The sequence below is a fragment of the Trachurus trachurus genome, assembly GCF_905171665.1.
Source record: "Trachurus trachurus genome assembly, chromosome: 17".
In the NCBI taxonomy this organism is placed as follows: Eukaryota; Metazoa; Chordata; class Actinopteri; order Carangiformes; family Carangidae; genus Trachurus; species Trachurus trachurus.
Window position 1 is genome coordinate 20874151 of NC_139900.1, and position 13315 is coordinate 20887465.

Here is a 13315-nt window from a genome sequence, read left to right on the forward strand (position 1 = left end):
ATCAGTTAGACTATTATGCATGCACCCAGCTGAGTGTCTACCTAATCACAGAGGTCAGGGAAACTATTGAAGATGCTCAGTGGCGTTAGATGATATGCAAATTTGTAGGAGAGGGCAAATGTGCAATTAAATTACAAATGCTTTTGTTGATGGGACCCCCAGGGCATTATGGGTGCACGTCCTTTTGGTAATCTATGCTGAGCCATTACAGAGCCATTTGGACAGTTTATCAATCAATTACAGTAAAGGGGGTCAACAGCATCACAACAGTCACGCCATACATCCAGAGCCTGGCTGCTGTTCCTACAAACAGCCTTCTGTTTGTTGGTATATGCGAGAAACGGGAGGCGTTTGATTCCGACACTGCGAGAGCCCGCCGGTGTAACGTTATCACACCCCGCTCACACACTCTGCCGCTGCTCTCTCCTCCGCCGAAGCAGCCTGACAGGAAAATACAGCAGAGGAGGGGGAAAAGAAACGACGGAGCGACGGAGAGATGGCGAGCATCAACATGGGGCCGAGACCGCTATCGCTACCACCGCTGCTGCTGCGTCCGTGGCTGGCGTGGCTTCTCCTGGCCGTCTTAACGGCCAACGTCCGCGGTCTACGCGGCGACGAGGACCAGAACCAGGACACCGAGTGCAAGATGAAGAGCGTCACCGTGTCGGCGCTGCCGTTTCTGAGGGAGAACGACCTGAGCATCATGCACAGTCCGTCGGCCTCGGAGCCCAAGCTGCTGTTCTCCGTTAGGAACGATTTTCCCGGAGACGTCGTGGTGGTGGACGACCTGGAAAACACCGAGCTCCCCTTCTTCGTCCTAGGTGAGTTTATTTGAAACACAACGGTCCGCGCGCTTCATTAGCCGCTACCGGAGCAGACTACAGCCGCTGCACTCTTTAATATCACTCCGGAGCATCTGTGTATTAGCTTAGGCCTGGCCCAAACACCGTGTTTTCACTGTTTTCAATAACACTACAGTCTATATATGACAAGCGGAATTAACGCAGCCACCTGGTTCTATAGGCTACATGTCATAACCCGCCAGTCAGTGGCTAATAATTAGCTCAGTGTCCATTTAGCTACTGTAACACTGTGGAGGGCTAAATCAACACTTTGGACTTGTTATTGCAACAACAGGCCGCATAGCATCCCAATGCTAACAAAACTCCACTATTCATTCAGTTATAGCTAAAAACAAGTATTTATAAGAATGACTTGTCCTGTGTAGTCTTCCTATCTTACACACGTGGCTCTGGTAACTGTGTGCAGCAAAGCACTGTGTAGTCAACAGACAAGCAGCCACACTGCTCTGACTGGAGTGCAACTTCTACACTTGTCTGTTTTAGTTGTGTTAAACTTTAGTTATGTGGCTTTTATTTTTATTATTTTATGTATTTATTTATTTTCACTCTTTTGTGTTCCTTATTTGATTTCATTCTCTGACTTAAGTTACTGTATGAAATAAACTTTATGCTCTGTTCACGTGTCCAAAGTGAAGTGGGCATGAGTGAGGCTCCATAGTAGCAATGTTTACAGTGTGAGGTCTGCTGGCCGCTGTCCATGGTGCTGAATCCCCTCTGGCTGCTGCTGCTGCTGAGAGGCTGCCTCTGTTATTGTGAGCATTGAGACACATGGAGTTGGGGGTGGGGGTGGGGGTGGGGGGTGGTCTTTGGGTGCCTGTCTAAGCTTGTATAAGGAGTTAGTGTGGTGTTTCTTTGTCTTGTGTAGTTATTTAATGTTCTGTTGACCCAAGTCAGCAATCAACAAGAAAGAATGTGAAGTGGCTGTAGTTGTTGGATGTGTTGAGCTCTGCTGTCTCCCTCTCTGTGTGTGTTTTTGGTGCCGTCTTTGAAGCAGCTGCTCATTTCACATGCCCATTGTAGCTTTCTTCTTTGTAGTGTGTTTTTGATCTTTCACATTTGATGAGTCCTGTGAAAAAAAATAGGCATTGCTTTGAAAATTTTGAATGTTAAAGTAAATAGTATGCCCACCATACATACGGACAGAAAACTTTATAACAACAAGACAGGAGGAATCTATTTCTCCTAAACAGTGGCATACAGGTCACACAGATGATCTGTAGACTTCCCCATGAATTGTATTGTTTAATTTATGTGAGAATTTAGATTTTCCCTAAGTATTTTTGAGGGGATAGTTCAAGGCTGACAGGAAGAAAATGATGATACACTGATTATATCCAGCCTTGTCCATACCTAGACCACCAGGGGCCTGTTGTTCAAAAGTAGAATAAAGATATCCAGGATAAGTGGAAAAGCCAGGTTGGACAAAGTCTCATAAGTTCATCCTGGTTTAGTTGGTTGTTCGAACGCTGAGCCAGGCTGAGAAGGAGCAGCTTTGTCAAGCCAGGTGTAACTGATTCTCTCGTCAGTAGAGACAGAGATTGATCACAGATTCACCGATGAGAGGACAGGTGTGGCTACTTTCCTCCAATCAACAGGATCTTAATGCTGACGTCAGGTGACACACCTCTCTAAAAAAAAAAAAAAAAAAAAAAAAGCACCGTCGCTGTCGTAAAGCTCAGAGAGAGAGCGCAGCGGACGACTGTGGACTAATTTAATAATCCAAAACTATAATCACAACTCAAGTTCCTTTCACAAATTAACTGTTGTGCACTTTGCCTTAATGATGAGCAGTGGAAGATGATACATTGCACAAATCTGAAGTAAAGTTTATACAGCACATGGCCAAATGTGCAACAGGTGAAAATTAATTAAATATTAGAACATTATGCTGATGCTTCAATAAATTGCCAATAACAATGATGAGGTCTCAATTTTATTCTTATTTTCTTACCTCAACCAATATTTATGCCAATATATTTTGTAACATATTTTATGAAAATTATTTTGAAGGCCTAATTATGAAAAAAAAGCCTAATAAATATTGTAAATGTTTCATGTTTTTTGATTACTGTTAATGCATTTTATTTGTTTAGAAATCGGGCCAATATGTACATAAGAACATGTATGAAACACATTGATTTCTGATCAGAGTGACTGCTGACTGAAATCAGAGTGACTGCTGACTTCACAGATAAAGACAACAGAATCAACTAAGCCTGGCTGTTAGCCTGGTCTGGAGCAGGCTAGCTGCAGAGAATAAATCACCATAGTAACTTGACCAGGATAAAGGTATCCAGCTTTCGAACAACCGACTTGAGGCTAAATTAGGCCAGGATACCCAACATATCCCGGCTTAATCCCTTATCTAGGTTTCGAACAACAGGCCAGGTCAACCATAGAAATGACAACAAAACATAACAGTTTTGCTAATACATTGGGACCGAAACGTTTTAGATCACTAATATATAAATAGAAGCATTGTAGTAACTGATATATTTCTTTGATACTTAAAGGGATTATTTACCCAAAATTGATAATTCACCATTTTTCTACTCACCATCATGCCAAGGAAGGGTTGGTAGAACTTTCGGAGTTATCAAAACGCTTTTGGAGTTCCAGGGTCGGTCCAGCTGGCAACAGATTTTCATATAATGCCAGCGAATAGTGCTCACTTTTGAATCGTCCAAACATCTCGCAGCAAATCTCAAAATTATGGAGGTATTTGGATGTTTCATAGTGTGTGTTTTGGACGATTCAAAAGTGAGCACAAGATCCGACTGGCAATGGATTTTCATATAATGGCGGTGGATTGTGCTGAAAGTTCTCCAAACCCTTCCTTGGCATGACAGTGAGTAGAAAATTGGTGAATTATCGATTTTGGGTGAAGTATTCCTTTAAGGAGGAAACAACTTACAAAACCAGTTTTTCCATACAAATATCTACAGACTGAAGATAGAAAAGCTTCCAGATTCAGAGGTCACAGAATGAACACTCCTAAGAATCTAAGCTGCAAACTTTAATGATTACATCAATTCATTATTAATATCATTCCTCTGTTTACAAAATTGATCCAGGAAATGGTGAGAAATATCCATGCTCTGTGTATCCTCAGATTACAGTGTGAGTCCAAAACTCACAAACATTCATCGAACAATGATGTGAAACACGGAGCAGCAGCAAATCATTTGAGATGCTGCAACCAGCAAAACATAGGGCTTTTTAGTTGCTAAATTAATTTGACAATTGATTTCTCAATTTAATAAATTAAACAAATGATCAGGCTACTTCATTAATCCATTCAATGTCAGGGAAATATATCCTAAACACCACATGGTATCATCAATTTACTCTATCTGACCAACAGTTCACAAAGAAATAGACTTAGTTTTTCATTAAAGGGGACATATTATGGAAATATCACTTTTTGAAGGCTCTTTAACATATGTTAGGGTTTTTGTCTTGCCTTCCGGCCCCCAAAATGTGAACATTGACAAAAAAAATCTGTAATGTGCAGGCTCCCTAGGTTGAAATCCACATGGTTTTATGAGCTGTTCCTTCAGTTGTTTTCCAGTGATGTAACTAGGATTCGAATTTGCATAATACCACCACTTCTACCGGCCCCTACCTGGTACCAGTAAGGGGTGGGGTGGGGCAAGCAGTGGTTCATGTCTTCAAGACACCTGGGAATGTCTCATTTAAATTAGAATTTCTCACAAATGAGAAGCTGGAACCAGAGGATACTATTTGGTTAAAGACTGATAATCGATGATCAAAATACATAGATAACTTTCCTGTCAGTTGAATAAGTAATTGACTAAACGCTGTTTCTCTAAATTAAAAACTTAAAGCTAAACTATTTCTTTTTTTGCTAGATTCTTTGTTGTGACAAAGTTGTTTCAACACTAACTGAGCGTTGTCTTTCAATACCTGAAACTTTTTCATCCTTGATGCCACAGAGACATCTAGTTTGGATCTTCCCCACCAAGCTTTAAACAGAGGAAACTGTCAGACTCATATCACATAAGTATTACAAGCTCTTTCAAGTCCTGAAAACATGAATTACTTTTCCTCTACATCCAACACAAGTAGTTAGGTGCTTTAGAGAGATGGCGTCAGCGGACTCACTCTGTTGTGTTTCTCAGCACCTCACAATACAACCACACTATATACAATATTATTCCAATTCTTGTTTTGATTAACAGACATACGGATGTTAGGAATAGTTCAGTGAAGATCCCCCATGATGCTCGCAGTATTAATGAGTGTTTACACTGCCAGGCCACGGTGACTCTTTGAATACTTGGAACAGTTCATTTAAAGGCCTAATTTAGACAACAGTTAATTCATTATGGGGTGGAGGGAAATAAGCTAAAGCAAATGCACAGCACAACAGATCTCTCAGGACCGGTGCTGCATATTAATGAGTCCAAACTTGTGTCTGACATTTTCTTACGTAGCATTCTGCTCCGGAAAAACTTTTAATGGAAATTCACACCGGGGAGCCCAGCACAAAATTCACATTAGCGGTGCAAGAGGCATCCCTGCCACCCGAATATAAACACTGGAGCAGCTGCCGCCTTTTCTTTATTTCTTCTTTTGTGTGTTACTTGATTTCCTTTGGTGTTTAACAAAAAAAACTTCCTTTGTAGAAACAAAAGGCTGCCAGCTTTGAATCACTACAAACCAGAACTTTTGCTCGCCGTATACATGTTTTCTCTGGAAATAAAAGCAATTTACGTTAACATTGTGCGGCTGTCTTGATAATAAGCAGTAATTACATTTAAACGGATGTTCCTGCAGCACTGTGACAAGATGCATGCTGAATGCTGTTTGTGCGAGTGCTAAACTCTTCCTGCATTCGGCGTTAAGGATCCAGCGGCTGTCGTCTCACACTAGACCTGCACGAGTGTGCCACGGCCTCATTATGATTAATGAGGTACATGGTTCCTCTACATGTATTTTATGTCTCATCACCACAATGTAAAGGAATTTTTCACAGGTGTTGGTATCGCTGCTTGTGTGTGTACTGTAAACACATGCTGTACTGTAGGTCAACCCAACTAGCACTATAGATAACTTTAAGGTACTCACTTGAATACTTTGTGTCTATCAAGTCAAGAATAGAATGTTAAGTTAAGCTTCTAATTCACATACATCCATAATAGTGGATGTATTTACTGTTTAATACAGGTTATTCAGGTTTTAGTTTCTTTATTGTGGCTAAAAATAAGTAATTGAACGTAGGGCTATCGTAGGGATAGGGTAGGGATGTTTTTTCACTTCCTATACCAGGGCCGTCCCTGACCAAAATGGGGCCCTGAACGAAAAAATTTCGTCGGGCCCTCCTATAATCGATTATAATGCAAACTACAACCACTAATACTGGCAGTTTAGCAGTTGTATACAGTACTTATACTAATATTAATTAAAAAAAACTATTGCTATTGCTATATATTATTACTATTATTGTCATTATTATTATTATATAGACTACAACTACAATCCTAATAAAACATACTAATTCAGTGCCAAAGAGACTGATATTTCAAAATGTAGCTACATTCAAATTTAGTTCCTTCTGTCAACCAAAGTATCAAATACACTCATTCTATCAATATTTATCTCTAATATCTCCTCCAAAGCTGCCTGTCATAGATTAAATGCACCAACAGATCCTTGTGTGGAGATAAAATAGATAAAGTAGATAAATAGATTATAAAGTTTAGCCGAAAATACGACCAACAACTGATAAGTTTACCACTGCCTTTCAACAGAGGTGAATGCATATGCAGACAAAGGTGTTAACAAGACATTTAATAAATGGTAAGGGCCGCTGGAAAATGACTTTCATCTCCAGACCACAGTCCTACTGGAGGCTAGTATCTCTCCTCCTACCTGCAGCAGCAGCAGCTGTGCTGAGCATGGAGGTTTAGTGCTTGCTTATGCCACAAAGTTTTACATTTTTACTAGTGCTGGCGTTAACACCATTAACAGCGTTAACGGACATAACGGCGGTAACAATGCCGTTATGTCCACCTTCGAGAGAAGCACGAGTTTCCTCTTGTTTTGGTTTTTTCCCACTCTAACTTGTGCCTGAGTTGTAGGTTCTTTTCGAAGCCATGATCACGTCTTCACCTGCAGCTGCTTGACAAGTGCCTGCAGCGCATCTGACCAGTGATTGGTCAGATCGACGCGTGACGGCGCGTGCGGTGTCAGATTACAAAAAAAATGTCTCTTCTCCCTCTTCTCCTGCCTCGCGCTGACAGCTGATCTAGTAGCGCGCACCACGGCTGTGCATATGCGCATCCTTTGTGCAAAACGGGGCCCTATTGGATCGCGGGGCCCTACGCACTGTGTGTGATCTGCGTGTAGGCAGGGGCGGCCCTGTCCGATACGATACCGATATTGCAGCCTTGAATATCGGCCGATACCGATATCGATCCGATATGAAATCAGCACAAATCATACGTACTTTCATTACTTATTTTGTAGTGTGGGATGTTAGAAAAGGCTTTGTCTATATTACTCAAACAGAGAACAATTATAGTCAGCAGCAGTACGAGAAAAACTGACCCATGTATTTTTAACAAATCAATTGAATAGAATAAATAAAAAATAATTTAGGAGACCCTGAAAAATAAACTCCATAAATCCATAAAAAACAAATTATACTTTTAAAGTGCAAACAATTCAAGACAAGTTCACTTAAGTAATTTAATTTTTACTGTCAGTATGGTGGACACAACTGCGTATGGGGACAAAAAGTGGTCCTTGGCTCTTGGACAACTCTTCTTAGTTGTCTTTTGACTCTGTCAGAAATCTCGTGGTCGTGGCCAGTTTATGGTGAAATGATGTTCTTTTTAGTTCTGGATAATGGCCCTCCATCATTAGATGCCTCTTGTGTGACACCTTGGTGATCAGGAAACCTTTTCATAGGCGTCAATTTCGACTAAAGCAGCTGATATTACTTTGCACTGATAGGAGACAGGATTACTTTCTAAATACTGACAGACTCCAGCTGCTTTCTTGGCTTTCCATATCTTTTCTTATTAGAAATGTTGACGTGTTCCATTCTTATTTTCCCCATATTATCAGAGGCAAAACTTAAACATCTTAATATGGTCAAGCAGATCTCAAAAATGTATATTATTAGCCCAAGGATAATGTGTCAGAAAAAGTGATGCAAATATAAACTCCTGTTCTTGTGTCACACTTTTATGATGGTTCCTCTGTAAAATGTAGCCGTTGCGCTGAGTGATAAACTGTTACAATGAATCAGAAATGCCATATTTTAGGGGGAAGTTGTTGAATTTCCCCAGTGTGGGCCATAATCCCATTGTTGTAGCCTTTCTGGTAGAGGTAGTGCAAAGTTTGCCTTTAGAGACTTGGGCAACATCAGGAAATGTGTATGGAGAAAGAGAAAGAGTGCAAGCTTTCTAAAGCTCTCCAAATGAACTTCAATTTTACATGAATCATTCAATATGTTTTTTTTCTTTCCAAGCGGAATACAAAGTATAGCCTCCTGGATTAGCTATTGTCGCTAACTGCAGAGGAATTCATTTCTGGGGCGGTTTGTTGGCTAAACAAAGCGGCTGCCTTTTTATCTGCACATAAAAGACTGGTTTTCATGTTGGAAGGCTGTGAATTGCTGGAGATGTAGTAGAGAACTAGAGTTTTTTTTTTCCAAGGTGATTGTCTTCTAAGAAACTATACAGCATCACCTGGCTGGCTGTAGTAGAGCGGTAAACACTCCACTCTTTGTCTGGCTCTGATAATAGTCAGGGATTGGAAAAATAGTTATGATATACTCACAGTGCTGCAAAGCTCCTGTCCATCATTTTATAGTAATGTGGGAACAACAGGTAAATGTTTGGCTTTTTTTCTTTCTCTTTTTTTCTTTTTAAAACCCTTTTTTATTTTCAATTCATAGTGAGGATATATTTAAAAGTGTAGAAACTGGTTATGCTGTATGAAGATTCTCTGGACATGTTCTCTTCACTGTAGCTGACAATTGTTGGTCCAGAAGTGTCTTATAGTAAAACATATTGTTGTTCATCTCTTTAAATATGATATGTGTGACTTTTGGCTTAAAGTTAGAGTCCTAAAAAATAAAATATAGACTTATTATACAAAAGAAATCCTGATTAATCATCACCGAGCAAGGCGTGCATGAGGGTGGTGGTGGGTTGGTTGGCAATTTAAAAGCCACATTTTTTCCCCCACTTTTCTTACAAAGGCTCATATTTTTCTTGGCAAATTGCCTCTGCGTGAAGCATCTAAGAAGCAATTTGAAAACGAGGGGGGATTCAGTGAGTGACGGTAAATTTCAGCTGCAGGGCTGCAGCCACTCGTTAGTGTCAGAAAGGCCCCGGATATGTTATTAGAAATTTACCCTTTTGGTGTTGTGTCATAAATTGCGTGGGAGGTGAAGCAATAAAGTTGCCCTCTGGGAGAGACTCAAGCTGTATTTGCGCTGGCAGTGATTTGCACATCTGGGCCAGGGGCTTGGAGGGAAGTCAACTCTTAACTGCCTCCCATTCAAGCTTTCTCAGCTTTCTGGAACAATAATTTGGCCCCATACAATCCGGTCCCATGCCACAGCAAGCTTTATTCTGTTGCCAGTGAAACGGGCATTATACTCCAGTGTGGTACTAGTTCTTTACGTGAGTCCTGAGTTCAGGGTGCTCTCCTCAAATCTTCTGTCACATTTTCAGAGTGTAGTGGAGATGACAGTGCGGAAAACTCTCTCATATTGTTGGTATACAGTGAAATTGTGCTCGACCAGTGAATAAGAATCTCACAAACCAGATTTTTTAAATGTTTTTTTATTAATTTTCAGGGAAGTGTAGCGTCATTTCTCAGATTTTTTTTTTTTCTCCGAGATTTTTTACATCTGGAGTCACATGACGTACCACGCTCTTTTTCCGGTCAGTCGTCATGGAAACGTGACACTCACGGATCTACTGTTTGGACCAGAGAAGACAACGTGTGTGATCGCAAATTTTACGAGCTGAAAAATGAAACAGTCGATCATTTTCACATCAGTGAAGGCCCCGCGGCTCACAGGAGTCCGGAGCTCTGACGCTGCAGGGGACGACGTGCTAACAGCTAACAGCTACCAGCTACCAGCTAACAGCCGCTACAGCAGCTGACTGAGCCTCTGGAGCTGCGGCTCCGCTCACGTTAACGTGGACTCGTTGCGTTCCTCTCGGTCAGCTGGTGAAGCAGCGATCTGATGAGCATGATGTCCATGACGTGTCCCGTTATGCGCAAAGAAGTTGTGACGTTGTCAGGTGATGAAAAAGACACCTGATCACGTGTTTATGGAGTATAAAAACTGATTTAAATAAAATTAATAAACGATGCTGGCGGGGGGGCAAGTAAGGCCTGGCGGCCCGCCAGGCTTATAGTACACTGGGGGAAACCCTGATTTTCTAATGATTTTTTTTTAATTAATTGTTTAACCACTGAAATGTCAGACACTAGAGCGAAATGCACTTGTAAACACTTGTATGCAAAAATCATGATAGCAGTTTAAACAGGCAAGAGGTACTGTAGAGTTGTTGTGTTGAAAAATGATCATATGTGAGGGGTTAGGCTGTATATACATCCTTCTGACTTTATTTGCAGGTGGCGCTTTCACAACTTTGACTGCGAGAGTCAGGAAAGTCGGAGAGAAAGGGGATGAAAACAGAAACCTGCTGATGTCGAGTTACAACTCGGGCCACTGCCTTAATGGTACAAGCACCACCTGCCACCTGAGATTAAACATTCTTTGGTGTTTCTGAAATACCTTCTGCAGGAGCAAGGCCTATTATAGTTTTCTATGGTGCAAGGTGTCATGTTTATAATCACTATTTTGCCTGACCAGTAATTCAGACTCCTGAGGTTTTCACACACACGAGGAACAGCAACGATCAACACATTTAAAATGTTGGAACCGCTGTTTCTGCTGTTACGAGCAGAAATGACGAGCAATAACAATCTGACAGGTGAAGTGTATAACACTGAATTACACTTAATCAGGGCACCTGTTAGTGGCTGGGATGTATTAGGCAGCATGTGAACATGTTGTCCTCAAAGTTGATGTGTTAGAAGCCGGAAAAACGGACAAGGATTTGATGATCCAGCTTGACCAGGACGACGCAGAGCATCTGAAAACCTGCAGCTCTTGTGGGGTGTTATATCTATACTAAAACATGATGTGAGTTGTATGGCTGCTGTTTAGAAAAAAGAGAGCAAGACGATTTGACGACCCCGCCCCCGCTGAAGAACTCTCTGCTGTAATGGAAAAAGACCTAAACCGAGTTGAGTCAAGCCGAGCTGTAACTGTGTAGTGGAAAACGGCCGTTGGTCTTTTTGGCAACAAAATCCTCGCTGGCCTTAGCAAACGCAGACATGTTAGTTAACAGTGTGTGGGGAGAGCGGGATGGGAGGAAGGAGGCTGAAGTCACTACGGTAACCCAGCGCAGGCCAGATACAGGAAGGGGGGCTGTACTGTAATTACCCTAGTTAGAGTAAAAAATCAATTTTATGATTTCACGATTTTAAAGGGGAACTATGCAAGTCCGCTTGCTTTTCCGCTGTTTCGGTGCCACTTCTCTCAACCATGTGCATTTGTTTACAACGAAGCCGGCGAAAAATCAATAAATGGATCGGTGGATAACGTTACATAACATATACTATGTTACGGCGCGTGTGTTTGTGTAGTCTCAACCATCATAAACAAAAGATTACGGAGCGCGTTTATGTTGCGGTGTGCAGAGATGAGAGCTGGGACACCGGGGCGGCGGCCAGGTATGACACTGATGTTGCAAGGATGGTTTTCAGCTGTGAGACACCAGGTGGAAGACAGAGAGCCTCCGTTCTCACTCGTCACAAGTCATGTAGTTAACCATCACAATTACTCCGGAGCTTTTTAATTAAGGTAAAAATGTAGCATAGCCACGGGAGAAATCCTGCTTAGTTCCTCTTTAAATCCTAATGGCGATTATTTAGTTAGGATGATCTTAAAGAGGAACTAAGCATGATTTCTCCTGTGGCTACGCTACACTTTTAACACATCCGGTGCGAGGGGGGTGGCTGGGTGGGTGCAGAGCAGCGCAGTCTCCACCCACCGCCCAGAGGTGCATTGCTAATGAGCTGCTGGTGCGGTGCAGAAGAAGAGCCCTGGGAAATGGCACAGGATTTGTGATTTTGGCTAAAAACTTCATAATCACAATTTAAAGACCACAGAACCAAACCAAAAAGGGTCATTGGAGGGGGACTTTAAAACTGATTAATCAAACAGGCCTAGAAGGAACCAGGGACGGACTGGGACTAAAAAAACAGCCGTAGATATTGACTGGTGTCAGAATAGCGCATTGCAGTTAAGATCAGTCTGTTGAAATGAATCTAAGATGAAAACATGTTGACCTCCAGTTCATTATTGCTTTTAAACCGGTGAATACCAGCTTTTTCTTCCATTCAACTCTAGCTTGAGCTTATTTGCCACTGTTGCCACTATTCACCTGTATCCTATGGTTGCTCTCGCTCTGTAAATACTTTCATCAAACTGCCTTTATGCTGCAGTGCTTCTGTTACATGAGGAAATTGTTTGGAAAATGATTATCAATAATTGGTGGGAGGACTTCCTCAACTTTGCCAGTTTCTGCAGTGGAGCGGAGATTCCAGCATGGGATGTAACCCTGCTGTGAGACAATGGGCTGAGATGTGTCTGCCTGAACAATTAAAACCGGTGTCTTATCCTCCTGTCATAATGAGTATGTCACAGAGACATCTAATTACTGTACATGTAGGGTGTCAGAGATACTTTGCTGAGCTCTGTGATCACACAACTCATTTATTAATTGGATTTTCACATTGACTAAAGTGTTTTCCCAGCGTAGGTGAGTTGTATTTTTACCATGGTCAGCAGAAGTGGGTAGTAATTTCCTCTGTTACATTTACTTGAGTAACTTTTTGGATAAACTGTACTTGTAAGAGTAGTTTTAATGCAGCATAGTTTTTACGTTTACTTCAGTATATTTGTGAAGAAGAAGTGGTACATTTACTCTTGAGCTACATTCCGCTCGCGACTTGCTACTCCCTACTTCTTTTTATCGATCCAATGCATGATGTTTGTTTATGTTTTGACGGAGGTATTTCCAACAGAGGCCACTAGCGACGCTTGACTCTGTTTCACCAATCAGACAGAGCCAGGTAGTCACATGACCACACACAGAGTTTATGGACAGTTCATAGACCTCTGCATTTGCTTTAATTTACGTTACTTTGTAAAGATTGACTTTATTGTCTTAGTTGATAAGTAAAGTTCTTTGGCAGTATCTGAACTAGTTCATTGCTGTTTTATATATTTGTATATTGGATTACATTCATGCGCTGATTATCAGACGAATAGATCGGAGCTGTTAGCCAATACTTGAGTAGTTTTTCCAACAAGTACTTTATAA

At 41.4% G+C, this 13315-nt stretch overlaps 1 protein-coding gene across 1 annotated transcript in view; it reads left to right on the plus strand.

Moving 5' to 3' along the window:
- Positions 1-496: 496 nt before the first annotated feature.
- astn1 (astrotactin 1) overlaps positions 497-13315 on the plus strand; it is a gene marked incomplete at both ends in the record, with an annotated part of 556709 nt that continues 543890 nt past the window's right edge. The window contains one exon of the mRNA XM_083991516.1: positions 497-821. Coding sequence (XP_083847642.1) covers positions 497-821 — 325 coding nt within the window. The remainder of the gene's footprint in view (positions 822-13315) is intronic.